At 43.0% G+C, this 21,506-nt stretch overlaps 2 protein-coding genes across 6 annotated transcripts in view; one reads left to right on the plus strand and one right to left on the minus strand.

Annotated features, from left to right (window-relative positions):
- Positions 1–11,258, plus strand: part of MPHOSPH8 (M-phase phosphoprotein 8) — a 66,102-nt gene extending 54,844 nt beyond the window's left edge. The window contains exons 10-15 of one of the 2 annotated variants that reach the window (XM_009248464.4): positions 781–867; positions 4,144–4,298; positions 6,097–6,251; positions 8,093–8,220; positions 9,055–9,138; positions 9,683–11,257. In XM_009248464.4, the coding sequence (XP_009246739.4) occupies positions 781–867; positions 4,144–4,298; positions 6,097–6,251; positions 8,093–8,220; positions 9,055–9,138; positions 9,683–9,724 (651 nt within the window). In that variant the 3' untranslated portion in view covers positions 9,725–11,257. 2 annotated transcript variants of the gene reach the window in all.
- Positions 11,259–13,196: 1,938 nt separating this feature from the next.
- PSPC1 (paraspeckle component 1) overlaps positions 13,197–21,506 on the minus strand; it is a 105,701-nt gene continuing 97,391 nt past the window's right edge. For 2 of the 4 annotated variants that reach the window (XR_010136847.1, XR_010136845.1), the window contains 2 exons: positions 15,488–15,587; positions 13,197–13,461 (listed from right to left, as the gene is read on the minus strand). Coding sequence is in view for 1 of the 4 variants with exons in the window: in XM_054529370.2 (XP_054385345.1) it covers positions 15,564–15,587 (24 nt within the window). In the remaining 3 variants the exon portion in view is untranslated. Of the gene's footprint in view, positions 15,588–21,506 lie in introns of all 4 variants that reach the window. The other 2 variants (XR_010136846.1, XM_054529370.2) reach the window with 2 other exon arrangements.

The following is a 21,506-nucleotide window of genomic DNA, read 5'->3' on the forward strand; positions in this document are numbered from 1 at the left end:
AAATTTATTTTTAGAAATAAGGTCTCACTCTGTCACACAGGTTGGAGTGCAGTGGCACCATCATAACTCACTGTAGCTTCAAACTCCTGGAGTCAAGCAATCCTCTCACCTCAGCCTCCCAAGTAGCTGGGACTAAGTGTGTACCACCACACCTGGCTAATTTTAAAAATTTTTTTGGAGACATGGTCTCACTGTGTTGCCCAGCCTGGGCTCAAGTGATCCTCCTGCCTCGGTTAAAGTGCTAGGATTACAGGCATGAGCCACCGCACCCAGCTGGAGTAACTTTTTAATTTCATGTTTCAGTTGATCTATGACATGGAATGAATGGATTTATCATCAGTAGTACATTGTAATCACATTTCAAAATGTGATTTATCTCGTTGGAAGTAATTTATATTAAAATACTCGGATTAAAGTACTAATATTAATTTTAATCTTAGATAATTTAAAATTTTTTCAAATGGTATTTGTATTCCTTTCGGTTAATTTAATTGAAATGTTTCCATATATTATCTTTTTAAAGGATTTATATGCAGAGGTTCTTAGGTTGGAGCTAGCGTTTCCATTCAGGTAGCAGTTGCTGGCAGCACAGTGAGTGGCCACATTTGGGCCTCTGTGGGGTGGGGCTCACCTCCGTGACCCCACGGGAATGCTGCAGCCACAACCACTTGTGATAGAACCTGCTGGGTATTTTTCCTGATGACTAAAAATTTCAAAATATCTGAAAACTGTCTTTCAAATAATTTGGGAAATTAAATTTGCCTTTTTTTCTTTTCATAGAACTTTTTAACAACAGTGGCTATTCTTTTGGAAGCGGGAGCTTTTGTAAATGTCCAGCAAAGCAATGGTGAGACCGCACTGATGAAGGTAAATCCCTCCTGCAGGTCGTCCCTTTCTTCAGTACGTTGGCAGGTGCTCGTGTTGGCATCTGCCACTGCCAGGCACTGTGCTGGGGACTGAGAACAGAGTGGGTACCAAGACAGTCTTGGAGTCCAGCCGCTTGCAGGGGAGAAGGAGAAGCGGACTGGCAGGGTAGCAGTGAGAGCTCAGCGTGGGCAGTGGTGTGATCAGAACAGGCACAGAGAGCCATGAGGTCACAGGGAGGTGCTCCGAGCTGGGCCCTGGGGACCCTGACAATCCTTAGGGTGGATGAGGCAGGTGCCACACTGTCCTAAACGGCAGTCAAGTCAGCCGGGAGGGAACACTCCAGCCGCAGCTGGAGCAGCAGGGAGGCTGCTGGCCTTGAAGGTGCAGGCCTGGGGGTGGGACGGAGTTCCTTGTGCACTCTGTGTGTTCGTCGTGTTATGTTGGTGAATTTGTCGCCTCGGGCTTGTTCCTGTATTCTGGAACGTGGTTTGCAGACAGGTTTTGAGAGAAAGGTCAGCAGTTTGGCATTTGTCTTAGGGGGCCCTGCCAGGTCTGGTTGGTTCCTCTGCGGCAGTTGTGGGTTCCTGGCCCAGGATGCTGTTAGGATATAGCAGGTCCAGACACCCAGTCAGTGGTGGCCGGCTCAGCTTCCCATGGGCACCTGTCCTCTTTCCTTCCTGGGATGCTTGGCTCCATGTAAGCCATTGAGCCAAGTGGGGGCCTGCCCACAGCGCCCATTCCAGCCTCTGTCCCCAGTAAGCAAAAGAGCACAGCCAGGCCCTGGGTCTGCAGGGCACCTGGCACCAAGTCTCACTGTGAACCCTCTTCTGATGGCCTGGACCACCTGTCCCTTGTCCTCCTGCCGCATGAGGCCCATAAACAGTCTCCTTCTGTCGCCCGGGCTGGAGTGCAGTGGCACCATCATGACTCACTGATGCCTTGGCTTCCAGAGCTCAAGTGCCTCTCACCTCAGCCTCCCGAGTAGCTGGGACTACAGGTGCGAGCCACCACACCCAGTCATTTTTTTTCTTATTAGAAACAAGGTCTCACTGTGTTGCCCAGGCTTGTCTTGAACTCCTGGCCTCAAGCACTTTCCTTTTGGTTCATGGAAATGTTCATTTTGTTTGGGAACCTGAGGTTTGTCTTTGTTTCCCTTCATTTGTTTCTGTGGTTGTCTTGTGTGGAGCAGAGGTGGCCTCTGCAAGCATCATCTTGGTGACAGATGACCAGGTGTACCCTGAACTGCAGCCACGCAGGTGCATTTAGAGCATGAGAGAGGTGGGTGGGCACACGAGCCCCCCATGCCAAGCCTTAGGGAGTTCGTCCTGAGGGCACTGGGGAGCCACAGCAAGGTTGAAGCTGAAGAAGGGTAGACTTGGATTAGAGCGTTTTCATTTGTGTATTTTAATGCTTCTTAGTACAGAAGGGGCATAGATTGAGAAGAAGATAGTTTGCAAACTTGTTGGGAGGGTCTCCAGATTACGTGAAATAACAGAAGTCTGTACCTCGGGAGTGGCAGAAGGGATGGAGTGGGTGAGGTGCCCACTTGGTAAGAGCTTGGTAACTGGAGGTGACACCTGGGCATCCCATTTCCTAAGTTGGGGCACGGGTGGCACAGCTGGGAGAGTTGGGCGTTGGGTCGTGTAGATGCCACCTCTGTACATTTCACAGGGACATTTAGGCTCAGGAGAGAGGTGTGGGCTGGAGATTCAGGTTTGTTGCTGTCCAGCTCTGCAACAGTGACTGTAGCCATAGGTTGAGAGTAGGGTCATCCATGGGAAATTGGAAAGGAGAAAAGGGCCATAGATGGAAAGAGGCTGCATGGGGAGAAGCAGAGGAGGAGGAGAAAGTGGTCTGCGGGCTGGCAGCACCTCCCCCACACAGCTGGCAGAAGGCAGGCAGGAGTGCCCCGGGTCAGCACCTCAGGGCTGTGTGCCTTGCTGAGGTACATGCGTTGAGTTGGGGAGTGGGGTGCAGAGGGGAGATGGCTCTGGAAGTGGGTTGGGGAGGGCGTGGCATTTCTTCCCTGAGCGGACATGTAGCACTTACTTCACTGGGTCTGAATTCAATAGACTGCCTTTATCTGCCATGAGGTTTATTTAAGTGTTTGTTCCTGAAAAGCTGTATTTTAATTGCTTTCAGGATTTAGCATGTTGAAGGTTTTTTGAGTTTTAGAATGAGAAGATGTAAACATAGTGATTTTCAGAAATTAAAATAAAAACCTTTTCATCTGAGGAAAAAGTGTATAACATTGGTCCTTACCAGAGTGGGCAGGTGCAGAGGGACTGCCCTTGCCTGTCACTGCAGGCTCTGTTGGTCCCAGAAGGGCCTCTCACCCTCCCCGTGGCTGCAGTGTGGGCCATTCGCTCTGTCCCGAGCCTGTCCTGGATGGCGTCCCCAACCTCTGCACTGGACGCCCAGGGTAATAACCAGAAAGGTCTCAGGCATTGCCCAGGCTCCGCTGATGGCAGAGCTCCCCCTGCCAGAAGCGCTGGCTGACACCATTGTCGGGGTGGTGTGGCGGTTCCTCCTAGGGCTGCGGGAGTGCCACTGCTCCTGGAGGTTGCTCTGCAAAGTGACGCTGCTGCCCCAGCATCTGCCTCACAGGGTAGGGAGGCACAGGCACCCTTATCCCCTTTTCACAAATGGAAACGTGTGACTCAGAAGAATTAAGGGACTTAATCTGAAGTCATGTGGCTAATAAGTGACAGAGACACTGCCACAGCTCCATCGTAGATTTGCAGATTCAGATTCGTATCTGTGCTTGGGTTGTCTCCTTTAAAGCAGCAGCTGGGGACATTTTGAGGTGGTTTTGTGGTCCTGAGAGGTGTTTTTGAGATTCCTGAGACAAAGCTGTCTACAGTGAAGGCCAGGCTTGCGTATCTCTGTGCCTCTGCTGAGGGGCTGGCTCACGGGGGACAGCGTGGCATGGACAGAGGGCAACAGGGGACTGCTTAGCAAGGCCTGGTATCTGTTCTGTCTTGGGACTGAAGCATCCTTTTTGAAGTTGCCCATTTCCTGAAAACTCAGTGAAGATATTAACTGAACGTAGCACACAGATTTTTATGTTGGCCCGAGTCAGATACTCCCCACTTGCATTTAAGCAATGCTGTGTGACTCCTAACGCTGTGCCCTGACGGGCCCCAGAAGTTCTCTGTCCTTCTTCCCTGGCCTGTGCCCTTTCTGCACAGAACCCCCAGGCGTGTATGGAGAAGGGACCAGCACCCATGCCACAGTTTACAGCTAAGTAATGTTACTCCTTTTTACCTGGCATAGGCCTGTAAAAGAGGAAATTCAGACATCGTACGACTCGTAATTGAATGTGGAGCTGACTGCAATATTTTGTCAAAGCACCAGAATAGTGCCCTGCACTTTGCGAAGCAGTCTAACAATGTGCTTGTGTACGACTTGCTGAAGAACCATTTAGAGACGTAAGTGAGAAGCGACTGTGCCATGGTTAAGTCCCATGTCATGCATCTGTTTATGTGGACACATTATAATTGGAGTGGCCTGTGTGTAACTGCTCCGAAAAACATCCAGCACAAGTCCTGATGGTTTTGTTTCCAGTAGATCACAGATTTAATAAATGGCATATGAATTATTTTTCTGCAAGTTATTTAACTCTCAAAAAATTTCAAACTTAACACTGGCCTATCTGGGAGTATCTTCCTTAAATATTAAAGTATGCTCTTAATTTGGTTGGCAAAGGTTTTCTTAAAAACATTTAAACTTGGCCGGGCGCAGTGGCTCACGCTTGTAATCCTAGTACTTTGGGAGGCCAAGGCGGGTGGATCACTTAAGGTCAGGAGTTTGAGACCAGCCTGGCCAACATGGTGAAACCCTGTCTCTACTAAAAATACAAAAATTAGCCAGGCGTGGTGGTGCGCACCTGTAACCCCAGCTACTCAGGAGGCTGAGGCAGGAGAATCACTTGAACCCAGGAGGCGGAGGTTGCAGTGACCTGAGATCACACCATTGCACTCCAGCCTGGGCGACAGAGCAAGACTCTGTTTCCGACCCCCGCCACCAAAAAAAGAAAGAAACTTTAAACATTTGTCTTTCTTTTTAATAGACTTTATTTTTTGCAACACTTTTAAGCACAGCAAAGTTGAGTGGAAGGTACAGATTTCCAAGCCTCCCCACCGCCATCCTCCCCGACTGTCGAGATCCCAGTCACCCACAGTGGGACATACAGCTGGGGAACCTACAGGGACATGGCATAATCCTCTGGAGCGCAGCATTGACATTAGGGTTCACTCGTAGTGTTACACATTCTATGAATTTGGACAAATACATAATGACATCCATCCCTCATCACAGTGTCATACAGAGTAGTTTCACTGCCTTAAAAAGCCTGTGTTTTCCACCTCTTCATCCCTCCCTCCCCCAGCCCCTGACAACCACCAGTAATTTAATTCCTTCATATTTTGCCCTTTCCAGAACAGGTGGAATCACACATTATTTGGTCTTTTCAGGTTGGCCTCTTTCATTTAGCAATAGGCATCCGAGATTCCTTCCATGTCTTGATAGTGCATTTCTGTTTAGCACTGACTAATATTCTGTTGTTGGTTGTCAAGATTTACTAGTTTATTCAAGTTCATTCTTTTTCAAATAAATTCTAAATCATATTTTGTTTTATTGCAGGTTCATACTTATAACACAATTTAGTATTTCTATCACTTAAGAACTCTTTTGGCAACACATATCAGAAACTCGCATATATCAGACAGTAGCAAACTCAAGGCGGTGTTTACGTAGCAGGTCTCGGGTGGGCCTCTGGGGCCGCGCCTGTTGCACTCAGTGCTGCTGATGGCTGCAGTCCCGACTCTTCTGGTCACATGGGGTGTTTGCATAGATCCAGCAAGTAGAGTGACCCACTTTCCTGATTTGCCTAGTACTGAGGGGTTCCCCTTTCTGATTTTCCACTGATTCATTAGACAACTATGTATTAAGCATAGACTTTGTGCCAGGCACTGTTCTAAAGGCTGGAGAGATGGAAATGGCAGTGGGGGGAAGAGACTTGCCCTCTTAGAACTTCAGTTCCACTGAGATGGACAAGACAGATAACACGGGTGTCAGGTGCCAGGTGGAAGTACAGCTGGAAAGCGGAGGCAGGCAGAGCTGCAGGTCTTTGGAAGGTTGGCCTGGGAAGCCCTCACTGGTATTCGACGGGCTGGTGGTTCTTTTCTACATTAATGTTAACAACACGTACTATTTTTTTTTTCTTAGACTTTCAAGAGTAGCAGAAGAGACAATAAAGGATTACTTTGAAGCTCGCCTTGCTCTGCTAGAACCAGTTTTTCCAATCGCATGTCATCGACTCTGTGAGGGTCCAGATTTTTCAACAGATTTCAATTACAAACCCCCACAGAACATACCAGAAGGTAAGCCTATGCCTCCCTTCACACTTTTCTATGTGAAGTGTGACACTATATTAACAGATTTTTAGACAGAATCCTTTCTTTGAACAAAACTTTAAGGAAATTCCGTTATGTGTAATAATTCTGCAGACCAGTTAACAGTAGAGCCACTCTGGTGGAAGACACATCCAGCTGACACCCCCATCCCTGTTTTAACACCCATATAGAGCATGGAAGTTAGGTCTTAATAATCACACTAGTTCTCAATGAGTTTTATTAAAATTCAGCGTCAAGATTCTAAGCCTAGAATGTTTTTTCCCTGAATTTTATTGTTTGTAATAGTCTTTGTCCTTTGAAAAAGAAAAAAATAGTCTTGCCCCATAGTAAAGCTGAGTGGAAAGAGATGGAGAAGCCACTTTCCTCTCTAGCCTCTGCTCGACAGACCCTCTCTAGGCAGGGCTGCGGCTGGCCCTCTCTACACGTGGCGCCAGGCAGACGTGGAGGCAGTGCCGTCTGCTGAGGGGAGGAAGCCGGGCTCTGGCTTTTTTTGCTTAGAAACCCCTGTTCCCCATTTTGTAAATGGTTTGTATTCATTCCTGGAAAATGTGTTTAAGAACATATAGCCCTGCCCCTGAAAGAGCCATTTGTAATATCTTAGTGTTGAGAGAACTTACCAGGTTTTTGTTGTTGTTGTTGTTGTTGTTTTGAGATGGACTCTCCCTGTCACCCAGGCTGCAGTGCATGGCATGATCTTAGCTCACTGCAACCTCTGCCTTCTGGCTTCAAGTGATTCTTCTGCCTCAGCTTCCTGAGTAGCTGGAACTACAGGTGCCCACTGCCACGCCTGGCCAATTTTTGTATTTTTAGTAGAGATGGGGCCATGTTGGCCAGGCCGGACTCAAATTCCTGACTCAGGTGATCCGCCTGCCTCAGCCTCCCAAAGTGCTGGGATTACAGGCGTGAGCCACTGTGCCCATTCAATAATTTACAGTTTTGATTATTCAGGTGGACCATCTGCATTGCCAGGTAGGAGCACCAGAGAACGATGCCCTGAGCTGGCCCTGGTGAACCTGAGCCCCCAATGACATCTACAACTGCTGGGCCTGCAGTTTTCTCAGCATGTGTACAATGTCTGCATCCACCAACTTTTTTTTTTTTTTGAGGAGTCTCACACTGTTCCCCAGGCTGAAGTGCAGTGGTGCGATCTCAGCTCACTGCAACCTCCACCTCCCAGGTTCAAGCAGTTCTCCTGCCTCAACCTCCCAAGTAGCTGGAATTACAGGTGCCCACCACGATACCCAGCTAAATTTTGTATTCTTAGTAGAGATGGGGGTTTCACCATATTGGCCAGGCTGATCTTGAACTCCTGGCCTCAAGTAATCTGCCTGCCTCTGCCTCCCAAAGTGCTGGGATTACAGACATGAGCCACCGTGCCTGGCCAATTTTTGATTATGTATTAATCAGAAAAATTGGAAGGGGCAAAAGAGTATGTGGAAGAAAATGGAAAACCACTCAGACCCACACCCAAAGATGCCCACCACAGGAATGTCCCTGGGACATGTGCACATTCAGCAGCATTGTTTAAATACCAGTTTAATAACTTCAGTGTAGAAAATCATACGTAAGTCTTTTCCAGGAACTGTCAGTAGAGATTACTTGGGCAAAAGGTAAAAAGAGTTCTGTGGTTGAAAAATGCCAGGTGACGCAAGCTTTGAGAGGGCCAGCCTCCTCTGAGCCTCCAGGCAAGAGTGGGTGATGCCTGTCTGACCAGGCCCAGCTCAGGGGCCCACTTCCATCTGGTGTTGAGTGTTCCTCTGGGGGCTGAAGGTTGCATTTGAAGTAATTCACACACCTCCCGTTTTCAGGCTCTGGCATCCTGCTGTTTATCTTCCATGCAAACTTTTTGGGTAAAGAAGTTATTGCTCGGCTCTGTGGACCGTGTAGTGTACAAGCTGTAGTTCTGAATGATAAATTTCAGCTTCCTGTTTTTCTGGTAAGATACTCTGTATTTCACTACTGAAAAGTACATTCTTCTAATCAAAAAGCACAGATGACTTAATTTTAAATTCCTGTATCTTAATAAAATATAAGCATTCAGAAAACGATCCAGTAACAGTGGTTGGGAATGAGGCAATACCCATAAAGTAAAATTATCCTGTTTTGTCAGTGGGAATTTTTCCTGCTTATTTTTTGCCTTAAATTGTGCTCACCATACTGTCTTGGGGCCAGCATTGTTCTGAATATAAATTCTTAATGATCTCAAAGATTCTTTGTACATAATTACTTTGCCACTTTTAGAATTATTTCCTTGGACTGAATTAAGTAAAATTTGCTAGATATAGACATTTTAACACTTGTACTGTATATTGCTGGGTGCATTCTAATCCAGCTTCCCAGATTGATTCTGTCATTTGTATATTTTTAATAAATCAAGGGAAAAATAAATCACCTTTTTTTTTGAGACAGGGTCTCGCTCTGTTGTCCAGGCTGGAGTGCAGTGGCGCAGATCACAGCTCACTGGAGTCTTGACTTCCCAGGCACAAGCAATCCTCCCGCCTCAGCCTCCTAACTACCTGGGACTAAAGATGCATGCCACCACATCTGGCTAATTTTTTGTATTTTTTGTAGAGACGGGGTTTCACCATGTTGGCAGGCTGGTCTCAAACTTCTGGGCTCAAGCGATTGGCCGCCTTGGCCTCCTCCACAACATCTTGACTTATGAAATAAAAAATTAAACTTATCTATGATTCTTTTACATCATTGGTGTTTTAAGGGTTTCTGGTTTAAGTTTGAAAACACTGACTTTTTTTTTCTCTTTCCATTGTAGGACAGTCATTTTGTTTACTCATTCAGCCCTGTTGCAGGTCCCAATAAACTCTTCATAAGATTGACAGAAGCACCCTCTGCCAAGGTGACAGTCCTTTCTTCACATTTAGTGTCACTACTCAAGTTGTTGCTCCAGATTACTTTATCAACATTAGAAAAGAAATTCCAAGAATCCTGGTGTACCTGTCCTAGAGACAGGCACTCCCTAGGGTAGTGATGCTAGGTGCACCGTCTCTCAGTCTACAATGTGTTAGACATAATAATGCGGCAGGAAAAGGACTAGGTTGCAGCTGAGAAAAATGCCTCTCTAGAGGATGGAGCCATCTGAATCATGATCTAGGCTTTGGTATGGAATTGCCAAATGTATGTCTTTAGGCCAGTCCCTGGCCTCTCTTGTATGAAAGGAAGCTGGACAAAATAGTCTCTCTAATAAAACAGTAATATAAAATTATGAGCACTTGGAATTATTTCTTGAATTAAAATGGCAATGATCTAACAATGTAAATTGATAAGCAACTTGAAAATATTGCCAAATAATAGAAGCAAATGTTGGCCATGTGTGGTTTTTTTCTTGTAAGAGAGGGGAAATCTGGATCTGTACTGACACCTGTGTTCTTTTCTTTCAACAGGTTAAGTTGCTAATAGGTGCATACAGAGTGCAGCTGCAGTGACCACACAGAAGGGACTGGGCGGAGTTCTCTTCAGACCGATTCCTATACTCTCTTTGACAGCAGTTTGGAATTCTTCTAGCACATCTATGTAAAGTTTTGTCTGTAAACCTCTTACAGTTAAGCCTGTTGTCTGTTGTAGTCTGTAAGTTGCGACATAGCTGTGTCTGTGCCAGTATGCCGAAATCTCAGTGCAGTGTCCAGACTGCGTATTTCGGTTTTTCCACAATGTGGACAGTACATATGAGGATTATTTAAGAAAATTAAAGACTTAACTTTCTTTTTTCTGGAGATGGAGTTTCGCTCTTGTTGCCCAGGCTGGAGTGCAATGGCGCGATCTCGGCTCGCTGCAAGCTGCGCCTCCTGAGTTCAAGTGATTCTCCTGCCTCAGCCTCCTGAGTAGCTGGGATTATAGGCACCCGCCACTGCACCCAGCTAATTTTGTATTTTTAGTAGAGATGGGGTTTATCCATGTTGGTCAGGCTGGTCTTGAACTCCTGACCTCAGGTGATCTGCCCGCATCCGCCTCCCAAAGTGCTTGGATTACAGGCATAAGCCACTGCACCCAGCAAGAGTTATTTTCTTAACTTGAAGTTTTCTACTAGCCCTGGTGAACTTCTGTGCTTAAAAAAAAAACAACGAAAAATTCAGTTCTAAAACATTTGCTTACAGCAAGGGAGCCATGTTATCCAAATAAAAGTGTGGGTTTGCTGCCCTTGAAAGGGTTGGGAGGCCTGATCTTTTTCTAGTAGACAGTTGCCACACATTCCCCAAGCACAAAAGGTGGAGATGGCAGTCACTTTGTAAATGTGCTGTAGTCACTTATCTTTTCAAAGGGTAACAAGAGAATCTAAGATGTAGTAAGAATATAAACCAGTACACTATGAGACCTAAAAAAGAATATTAAATGTGAACTTTTAGCAGGGTGTGGTGGCTCACACCTATAATCCCAGCGCTTTGGAGGCTGAGGTTGGAGGATTGCTTAAGTCCAGGAGTTCGAGACCAGCCTGGGTAACACGGGGTGGAACAAGCCTGTAGTCCCAGATACTCGGGAGGCTGAGGTGAAAGGATTGCTTGAGCCAGGGAGGTCAAGGCTGCAGTGAGCCGTGAAAGGCCACTGCACTCCAGCCTGGGTGACAGAATGAGACCTTGTCTCAAAAAAAAAAAAAAAAAAAAAGTTTCTTGGAATCTGTACGGTTTTTTTGAAAAGCCAGACCTTGTGCCCTTGTTTTGAACACCGACTGGGAAGATGGGGCTTAGGTAACAGCCAAGCCTGGCTGTCAGCCGTGTGGGAGCCACCACCCTGTCTGGGAAGAGTTCCTGCTTCTTGTATGGCAAGCATAAATCAAGCTCAGTCTGGGTTATGGAGAAGTTGAAAATTGTTTTGTTCCTCATTAGTTTATAATTGTATGAAATACGATTTTAATGAAAGCTTTTCAGAATTCATGTTTGTGTAGATACTTCAGAGAACCATTTTTACTTTACATCCTAAAACTGCCTTTTCCTATGGTTTTGTCAATAAAACACTATGATGTTGGTCTGTTTCCTTTTATATCTCAAGTCTCAAAACTTTAAAAGACAGTAGATATTTGTGGTTTTCTAGCTAAATGAGGGCCAAGATTGGACTTTTTCAACTAAATTGAATCATGTAGTATATCTGATTTCACAGCTTTCTGGGGGAAAAGGAAGGATTTGAGTTAGCAGCAGTGCAGGTCAGGAGCAGTAAAGAAGACAGTAGGAGTCCAACTACAGATGTGAATGAACAGCCTCAGAGAACACATGAGAAGGTGACCTGCTGTTTATCAGGAAGGCAGGGCTGTCTAAGATACAAACCAAATAGGAATCGTCAAATAGTTCAAATTATCGGGGGGAAAAAAGCCTGAGCAGTGATCCCTCTGGAAAACAAACAAAGCAGTTCTCAGGCAGCACCTTACCAAAAGGTTTATTGTAACATTTAGAAGTAAGTACAGGTCAAGGTCCAGGGCAACCTTGTGTAGTGCAAAGTGTATGCAGCACAGCTTATGTGACTGAGGACATATGCCTAGTCGTGTCCGGATCTCCTAGTCTTTTCCCCTGGAAAGCTATGAAGTCAGATATGGTACTAGTACATGATTCAGTTCATGGCCTAGGACATAGGTGATCTCAGGACTAAGATCACCACAGATGGGATGCATGGCTGTGGCCAGACTCGCATCATGGCCTCTGCCATTATTCCTTTCCACTGTCTACTTGGTTAAGGACAACATAACTTGGCTATTCAATTAACTTACTAGCGGCAGCACTCAGATCTAGTTGGCTGTAATGGCTGTAGCAGAAAGTACATTACACGTTCTTTTGTCTGTTCTGCCAAAATAGGGATTCTGATAATGTTGAATAACTACAATTAGATATGAGGAGTTTGGTTTCAGTTCAGAAATATAGAAAAACGATTCCATTTTTATACACTATCCTCGCAAGTCAATCCTGTATTGATTCTTAAATGTGGAGAATCTTATTCAGTAGAATGATCAGGAGAGTCTATTTGAAGCTCAGGTGCTACTTCTGAGTTCCGCTTGTACTGCATCGTATGCATTATACTGGGTAGCTTTGAAAGTGAAGCACCCTCCCAAATGAAGCCGACTGTTTGTTTGTTTGTTAATGAGAATATACTAGTGCTGGCCAGGCTTATAAGGCACTCAGCATGTGAACCAGGGGCCTGACGAAGCACACACTATGAAAGGCTGGATTGGATGCCCAGAATGAAAACAGTGGAGCTCAAGGAGGATGACTGATTGATTAGCAAAACAAGGAAAAGCAGGAGACATACAACAGACTGAAATACCTGGGTCACAAAATGACAAAGGCTAAAGAAGTTCGAAATGTTTAATACTTCATGCAGTTAACATGTTTCAAAGCTTTAAGTAAGTCTGAAGTTTTAGACTTGTCCCAAATCCTTGCTAAGTCAAGACCACTATGGAATTCACACTGCTTTCTATAGACTTCCACTGACTTGCAGCTAATGGTCCTTACACAGCAAAGCTGGGATTTCTAGATGTCTCCTTCCAGGTTCAGAAAAGCCTCACTAGGAAAGTGGCAAGACTGTGAAGACAAGGTTCACAATTCAGTCAAATGGAAACAAGATCACGAAACAAGATCAAGGACTCATCTGTCCGCCTGGCACCACTTTAGTTTTGAAGGTGACGCCACCACGCATCCCCGCAGCACACACTCCCTGTGCCGACTCCCGCTATTTGCTTGCCTGAGCCAGTTCATGCTTCAGTAAGAACGATTTTTCTCCCAACAATGCCAGTTTTCTTATTCCCAATTTTGAGAGTTGACCCAAAATTGTGGGCTATGAGGGATGGTTTTTAAAACTCCTCTAAAGGTTCCCAGGCACAGAGCGTTGAAAAGGAGGGATTTGTTGGCTATTCTGAATTTGTGCATTGCTGCCATACTACTTCCCAACACGAACCAGCAAGACCACCACACCAAGGAGTAGGTAACATCTTGATTTAATTTACAAATAAAAAGCCAAAACTCTCGATACAAAGGAAAACTGCAGTTTACACTTACTCTGGAGATCATTTTTAACCACAGAAAATGTGCCCCTGTAGCATGGTTTTAAATGGAAAGTGCTATGATTGCCCAGACATCCATAAACTGCTTGTATGGAGTAAGAAATTCATAAATGAAGTAAGATTTGTTTTCTGTCTTGTTTCTCCCAGGTCACGAACAGGATATTTCCCATAAAATGTTTTGACCTGGAAAAGAGACAGAGTCTTCACTAGTAAACAGGATCTAATCTCCATAGTATATTTTTCTAAAGAAACAAGAGCTTTCAGTCCTAAAGTAATTTGCTAGACTGGAATCACTGACCAGCAGACCTAAATTCAAGGTTCAATATTAAGATTGTTGAAGGAGGAAACTGTCATGGAAATGGCTATTTCTTAAATCTTTATAATAAAAGCAGATTCAATGTCACAAGAATTAAATATTTGGCATTTTAATAATTTTACTTTCTTTACATGTTTACTTTTCACTGACTTTGTCAGAAAGTAAAATCTATAAAAGGAGTTACTTTAACTGAAGTAACAGTATTCATATATTTTAACCAAAATTTAGAAATCCTAAAGTTCCAACGACAGATCTACCTGATAAGCTTCTAGACTCTCCCCTTCATTCTTTGAAGGTCACCGAATGCCACAGGCTTCATCTAGGCCACAGATAGCTTATGTACACAATCTTTTTCCTTTCCCATATATTTCCTTACCCATATATGAGATGCGTTCTTTGGATTTTCAGATACCTACATAATACAGCAATTTGAAAGTTTAATTTCAATAAAATCTCCATAGACTATAAAATTATTCTCTAGTTTCCATCCTCAAAATTTCTGTTGCATAGGCTGAGGGTGTGGCTTGAGAATGTGCATTCTGAAGCTCCCAGATGGCGATGCTGCTGGTCTAGGGCCAGGCTTGAGAACCAAAGCCTGAGATTAACTTTCTAGAGCTGGGTATAGTATGCAAAACAGCTGTCACATTTTTGTGCTGCATGAGGTGTCAGATACTTTGAAAAGGTAAAATTTCTCAAAACTACAGAATACATCACTGCATCTCAAACCCAGTGCACACAAATCCTAGAAAAGAAACGTCTTCATTAGTACACAGGACCTAATCTTCACAGTTAAAACAGACTTTTCGACTTGCAGGACTCTGTGTCCTGTGTGGGAGACACTTCATTTCCAAGAAGCTCTCAGGCAACACTGTCACTTCTAGTCCCCAGAACACTTGTAGCAGCAAGAATAAGACACAATAATGTTTAGTATCACCAGACAAAAGCTAGAAAAGACATACACTTAATACTTTCTGGATCTATTAGGATGACAATGTACCCATGGGAATTTTGTCATAAAGTCGGCATTAATGTTTCAATAATATTTTATGAGTGACATAACAAAAGAACCGAAAAATTGTGACCCCTCTCCGAAAAAGTAGAAAGCAGAGGAGGAGGAATGGATCCATTTTTAAGATTACATATTTTCCGGCCGGGCGCAGTGGCTCACGCCTGTAATCCCAGCACTTTGGGAGGCCGAGGCGGGCGGATCACAAAGTCAGGAGATCGAGACCATCCTGGCTAATGTGGTGAAACCCCGTCTCTACTAAAACAAAAAATTACCCAGGCATGGTGGCGGGCGCCTGTGGTCCCACCTACTCGGGAGGCTGAGGCAGGAGAATGGCGTGAACCCGGGAGGCAGAGCTTGCAGTGAGCCGAGATCGTGCCACTGCACTCCAGCCTGGGCGACAGAGCAAGACTCCGTCTCAAAAAAAAAAGAGATTACATATTTTCCAAAGGAACACAAGTTTAAAATTCTAGGTTTGGAGGTCATTAAAAATCAATAGGAAATTTTTTTACAAAGACCTTTTTTTTCTCTCTCCTCACTCCGAGACCTCTATGTCATTTCCCCTCTTAGTCCAGTTTTACCTGAAGACAAATCAATATACGCATTACACCAGTGAGGAAGGAGGAGGGTAAGGCAAAGCTAAGAGTCCCCTCTAGCCTTGCTGACATGTGATGCCAGGGTTTCCTACGAAGACAGGCCAAGCTATAGAGGCTTCAGCTTCAGCTATAAACTGTTCATAAATATTCTACTGACTCAAAACACTGGGACCATTACGTATGTTCATTACCGTCCACAGAATCAGAATCAGGAAGAACTGACTAGAAAAAACTAGGAAGAAATGAATACTCAAGGATCTGTTAGAAAATAATGAGCAGATACAGACTGACCTGAAAGGAAGTATGATTCCAGTTCTTCTGGTCTTAACTCTTCTGAATTACACTGCAAGCTGAACTTCAGGTAACTTCAGCCACATTTTCTTCTATCACCCTAGAAATACAATGAAATCAGATTTAGCCTTTTTAAAAACTGATTTCAATAAACAATGAGAAAAATCAGAGTTAACTCATTTCGTAAAGTTCATAACAGTAATTGAGGTTTCGATGCCATGTAGTGCTGCGTGCTCTGATTATTTCCATTCAGTAAGGATTTTCTTTTTAATTCAAAATACTCTCCATTTCCTCAAAGAACATCAACTGACTTAAAATTCAGCTTCATTTTATCTTCTACAGTAAACAGTATTAAGTCCTAAATACCAAATAATTTTCAGATCTGCTAATAATTTATTAAGAATTTAATTGGCTAAGTCCCTCATTTCCACAGGCCCTCTTGTACAGATCGTTGATACCTCAGCACAACACAGCTTGAAACCTTGTATTGCAAAATCCCACAAAGGATCCTCACCTCCCACTGTGTCTGCAAAACCGTATTCCACTTGTACCAAGGCAGGGAATACCAATGTGTGTATCGTGCTCCATCAGAAAAAGACTCTTACCCTAGTAAGACCTTGATCAACATTCTTCAAAGAGCACGTACCCAAAACATTTCAGTAGAGGACAGGTTTATGTGTACAGTTATCCTTATATACGTTTTATAATATGCCTGAAATAGTCATACAGTCATACACAATTGTATTTTGGGACACATAAACATACAGCTGTGTGCTCAATTTTCAACTGTTGGGGGTCCATGATCCAAAAATAATTGGAAATCATTACCCTAGATCAGTGTTGTTAAAACCCATTTGGGACCCAATTTGCCTGAGAACTGGATGAAGCCCGAAACTGTCCCCCCAAAAAGTGTATGTGAAATACGTATGCAGAAACTGTAGACAAGATTATGCCTGCAAGTAAAGGGGATCCACAGACACCCTAATGCACCCCAGTAACCCAAGAGGAACCACGGGGTCCCTGTAATCAAATCTGGAATTTTTGTGTTTGTTTTGAGAGGGGGTCTCGCTTTGTCACCCAGGCTAGAGTGCAGTGGCGTGAACATGGCTCACTGCAGCCTCATCTTCCCAGGCTCAAGCAATCCTCCTGCCTCAGCCTCCCAGGTAGCTGAGACTACAGGTGCGCACCACCACACACCCAGGTAGTTGTTGTATTTTTTGTAGAGATATGATTTTGCCATGTTGTCCAGGCTCGTATGGAACTCCTGAGCGCAGGCAATCCTCCAGCCTTGGCTTCCCAAAGTGCTAGTAATACAGGTGTGAGCCAACATGCCTGGCCTGTAAGTATTTTTTAAAACAAGGCATGGCATAAATGAACAAAAAATTATTTTTTATATATTTCCACCAGCAATTGGCTTTCTACCTACTCTTGTATACAAGCTCTGAATTTATAGACTCTGTATCCTTATATTCACCATGAATTGAAAATGCAGTTAGAAGCCAGGTGCGGTGGCTCACGCTTGTAATCTCAGCACTTTGGGAGGCTGAGGTGGGCAGATCACTTTAGTCCAGGAGTTTGAGAAGATCCTAGACAACATGGCAAAGTCCCGTCTCTACAAAAAAAATACAAAAATTAGCCACACATGGTGGTACATGCCTGTAGTCACAACTAATTGGCAGGCTGAAGCAGGAGGATCGTCTGAGCCCACGACGTGGAGGTTGAAGTGAGCTGAGATCACACCACTGCGCTCCAGCCTGGGCTACAGAGCAAGACCCTTTCTCAAAAAAAAAAGAAGGAAAAGAAAATGTAGTTAGGCCCCCAGTGGTTGTGTCTATACTGAACATGTATAGACTTTTTTCCTTGTCATTATTCCCTAAACAATATAGCTCTATAGCATTTACACTGTATGAGGTATTATAAGCAACATATAATTTAAAGTATACAGGAGGATGTACATGGGATATGTGAAATACTACAGTATTTTATATCAGGAACTTCAGGATCTGTAGATTTCATGGGGGCAGAAGCAACCTCCCAGGAAATGGAGGAACAACTGTTTATGCCTTTGGTACAGTAAAGGCTGACAATAAAAATAAACAGAACCATAAACCAAACTGGACAACAGTGTCACTTAATCCTTCTCAGTAACATCAGGATTACTAAAAACTTTAAGCATTCTCAGCTTCTCAAATATGTGAATACTCAATTTATAAACCATTACTAAAACCTAGAAAAGTAATTTCCAGAATTTAGCCAAGTTTTAGTTGTCAATATTTAATTTCAATTTTTAAATTTTTATGTATTTATTTATCGAGATGGAGTCTCACTCTGTCACCCAGGCTACAGTACAGTGGGGTGTTCTTGGCTCACGGCAACCTTCACCTCCCGGGTTCAAATGCTCCTCCTGCCTCAGCCGCCCAAGTAGCTGGGACTACAGGCGCACGCTACCACATCCAGCTAATTTTTGTATTTTTAGTAGAGATAGGGTTTCACCATGTTGGCCAGGCTGCTCTCAAACTCCTGACCCCAGGTGATCCACCAGCCTCAGCCTCCCAAAGTGCTGGGATTATAGGCATGAGCCACCACGCCCAGCCCAATATTTAAGTTTTAAAAGGGTCATTTTTTCTTATTACTTCTATTCAATATTTGAAAAATTACTAGAGTTCTGTTTAAACTGGTCTTACAAAAAAAGTGACAAGGCTGATTGTACATTGCATTGTAATCAACCCTAATAAAACCATCACAATGAGCTACTACACATCTATTCAATGATACTCATAATATGGATTTCAAAATATGTGAAGTCCTAGAAAGCTAAGACAAAGACAGCACTTAATATTTCCTCATTCTGAAGAACAGCATCTCCATCAAAGTGATACTGCCTAATATGAAAAAAAACCCAATAATCAAATTAAAAGAAAAGGTCTCCCTTAAGTGAAATCCTAAAAGTATAACTGTAACAACTATATGATACCATCTTGAACACACAGGTGGTCTGTCTTTTATTTCAGAATAAAATTGGGTCACTAAGAACTGCACACACATTAACAGGGGATTTTATCCTCATGCCAAAACATTTAAACAAGAGCGAGTGAAAAAGGCCCCTCTAACCACCCCCTAAGATTGAATAGAGACATTTTTCATATAGTCAGAAATGTCAACAGTCAATACCACACATACTTTTCTATGACTTAAAGAATAAAACATTAAAACACAAGGCCGGGCACGGTGGCTCATGCCTGTAATCCCAGCACTTTGGGCAGCCGACACAGGAGGACTGCTTGAGGCGGAGTTTGAGACCAGCATGGGCAACATAGCAAGATGACTCTACAAAAAATGTAAAAATCAGCTGAGTGCGGTGGCACACACAGGTCGTCCTGGCTACTTGGGAGGCTGAGATGGGAGAATCACTTGAGCCCGGGAGCTCAAGGCTGCGGTGAGCTATGATCATGCCACTGTACTCCAGCCTGGGTGACAGAGTGACACTCTACCTCTAAAAAAGAATAAAATAAAATGTAAAGATATTTTTAAATACAGAAGCCCCATTCTTTTGAGAATGGTAAACTATGTGATAATGGATGTAACATTCTCCCAGCCTTTGAGTAAAAGAAGATACTCTTTTCCCTGAAGACACAAGGTCTACTATTATTCATGTATTACATGTTATATATTATGTAATATATAAATTATATATAATAGAAGTAAGTCCTAAGGAATGAATATATAAAATACAGATAATATATGATCTAATGAGCATGGAGGCTGAGCTGTTCAAATTACAACATATGAATTGTAAAACTTGAAGAAACAGGATTTTAACAATGGCATATGTTGAAAGATGCCTAAAAGGCAAGGATTTCCTGTGAGGCAGACACCTGTTGTGCTGAGCCACAGGGACCAGCATTCTTTTAACCAGCATGTTCACTGTTCAACAGCAGGGTTTCCTTTCGGAGAAAGGTACGCTCAGATGTCTGCAGATTTTGGAGGGGTAGGGATTTCCATGTTATCTAACATAACCACCAGAGAAATCTTATACCGAGGAGTGTTTACAACTGAATATGATCCTTTGCTTTCATGACAAAGGCACAGACCACAACACTGGATGCTACAGCAATAAAGAAACTAAATGCTATTACAAGCAATTCATAGCTGTCAAAATATACAGGATTACCTTTCACCAAAGCTGCTCTATTCTAGTGTTAACTGTAAGATTCTCTTTAAGCAACAAAGAATGTATTTTCAACAGACAGTATAAAGAAATAGTGAAGACTCAGTGAATGATATAGCAAAAGAATAAGGCAAAAAATTCAAAAGCCAACATTTTCCAAGAAAACTTGAGAAAATGCCTATGAAAGCAACAAACATGAAAGAACTTGACAACAGATCCACAAGGTCATACTACTTTTTGATGTAATATAACCTCAATAGATGAACAAATTATTTAACATATTAAAATATAATTTCAGTTAATTGGTCAACTAGATGATGTTTTAATAAAAAAGTTGTATCTTTCAGCTGATATTTTGTAAGAAGCAAAAATCTGTAATATGAACATTCAATTCTGGATTCCCAATATCATCTGGCTTTTCAGAATTCTAATAAAGCTATCTATGTTTAAACTCATTTTTACATTCACAGATTATACATAGGTCAATGAGTTTTAACACCAAATGGCAAAGAAACCACAAAAGCTAGTTAAATAGCAATATGGGTGTACGGTGATCAAAGAAAAAGCAGGAGTACTTTACAAAGCAGGTGGCTGAATGGCAAAAAAAAAAAAAAAGTATATAAAGGGTACTCAACATCAGAAGTTATCGGAAAATATTCACAATGTAAGGCTCACTAAAAAAAGTTATGAGGAAAAGCAAATTAAAACCACAATGAGATACATTCACTAAAATGGCTAAAATGAACACGACTGACAGTATGGAGTGTTGCCAAGGATGCGGAGGAACGGAAATCTTATACATTGTTCATGGGAAAAGAAAACAGGACAGGCACTTTAGAAAATTACTTGGCAGTTTCTAAGAAACATATTAATAGAACCTGCCCTAGACTGACAGTATGGCTCACAGGTGTCATCCCAGCACTCTGGGAGGCCGAGGTGTGAGAATCACTTGAGCCCAGGAGTTCAAGACCAACCTGGGTAACACATAGTGAGAGACTCTCTCACTAAAAAAAAAAAAAAAAAAAAAAAAAATTTGCCAGATGCAGTGGCACATGCCTGTATTCCCAGCTACTCGGGAGGCTGAGACTGGAGGATGGTTTATGCCCAGAAGCTCAAGGCTGCAGTGACCTATGATCGCACTACTGTACTCCAGCCTGGGTGACAGAGTGAGATCCTGTCTCAAAAGAAAAAAAGAAAAAGAAAGAAACTGCCCTATACTCTAAGAGTTTCTAAGAAATATAAGCTACTCTACATTTAGCAATACTGATCCTAGGAATTTTCCCCAAGAGGAATGAATGCATAATGACTTGTACAAGAGTGTTCGTAGTAGCTTTATTCACAATAGCCCCAAAAATAAAAACTGCCCCAAGAGCATACCAACAGAAAACTAGACAGACAAAATGTGACATATTCATTTAAAGATATGTCATTGAGCAGAATGAGAACCAAGTACTGATAGATGCAGCAACACAGATGAATTTCAAAAACATTATGTGAAGTGGAAGAAGCCTGAGAGAAAAAAGAATACATATTGTACCATTCCATTTCTACGAAATTCAAAAACAGATTTATCAATGGTGATCAATACACAACAGTGACGTCCTCTGACGTAGGATGGACTGACTACAAAGGAGCTCATAAGACCTTAAGTTTATGAAAACAGTCAAACTGAACAAAATCCAAAAAGTTTGAATAACTGACAGGCTAACCCTAAATTTTAAAAAGCAAAATTTTACATTTTCTTAAAGAAGAGAAAATTATTTGTAAGTTCACGTAGCAACTCAACGTTGAGAAATAAATACCTAAAATAAGGCCATGTTCAAACATAGGAATCATTTATAAACATTAAAA

Source organism: Pongo abelii, chromosome 14 (assembly GCF_028885655.2).
Source record: "Pongo abelii isolate AG06213 chromosome 14, NHGRI_mPonAbe1-v2.0_pri, whole genome shotgun sequence".
In the NCBI taxonomy this organism is placed as follows: Eukaryota; Metazoa; Chordata; class Mammalia; order Primates; family Hominidae; genus Pongo; species Pongo abelii.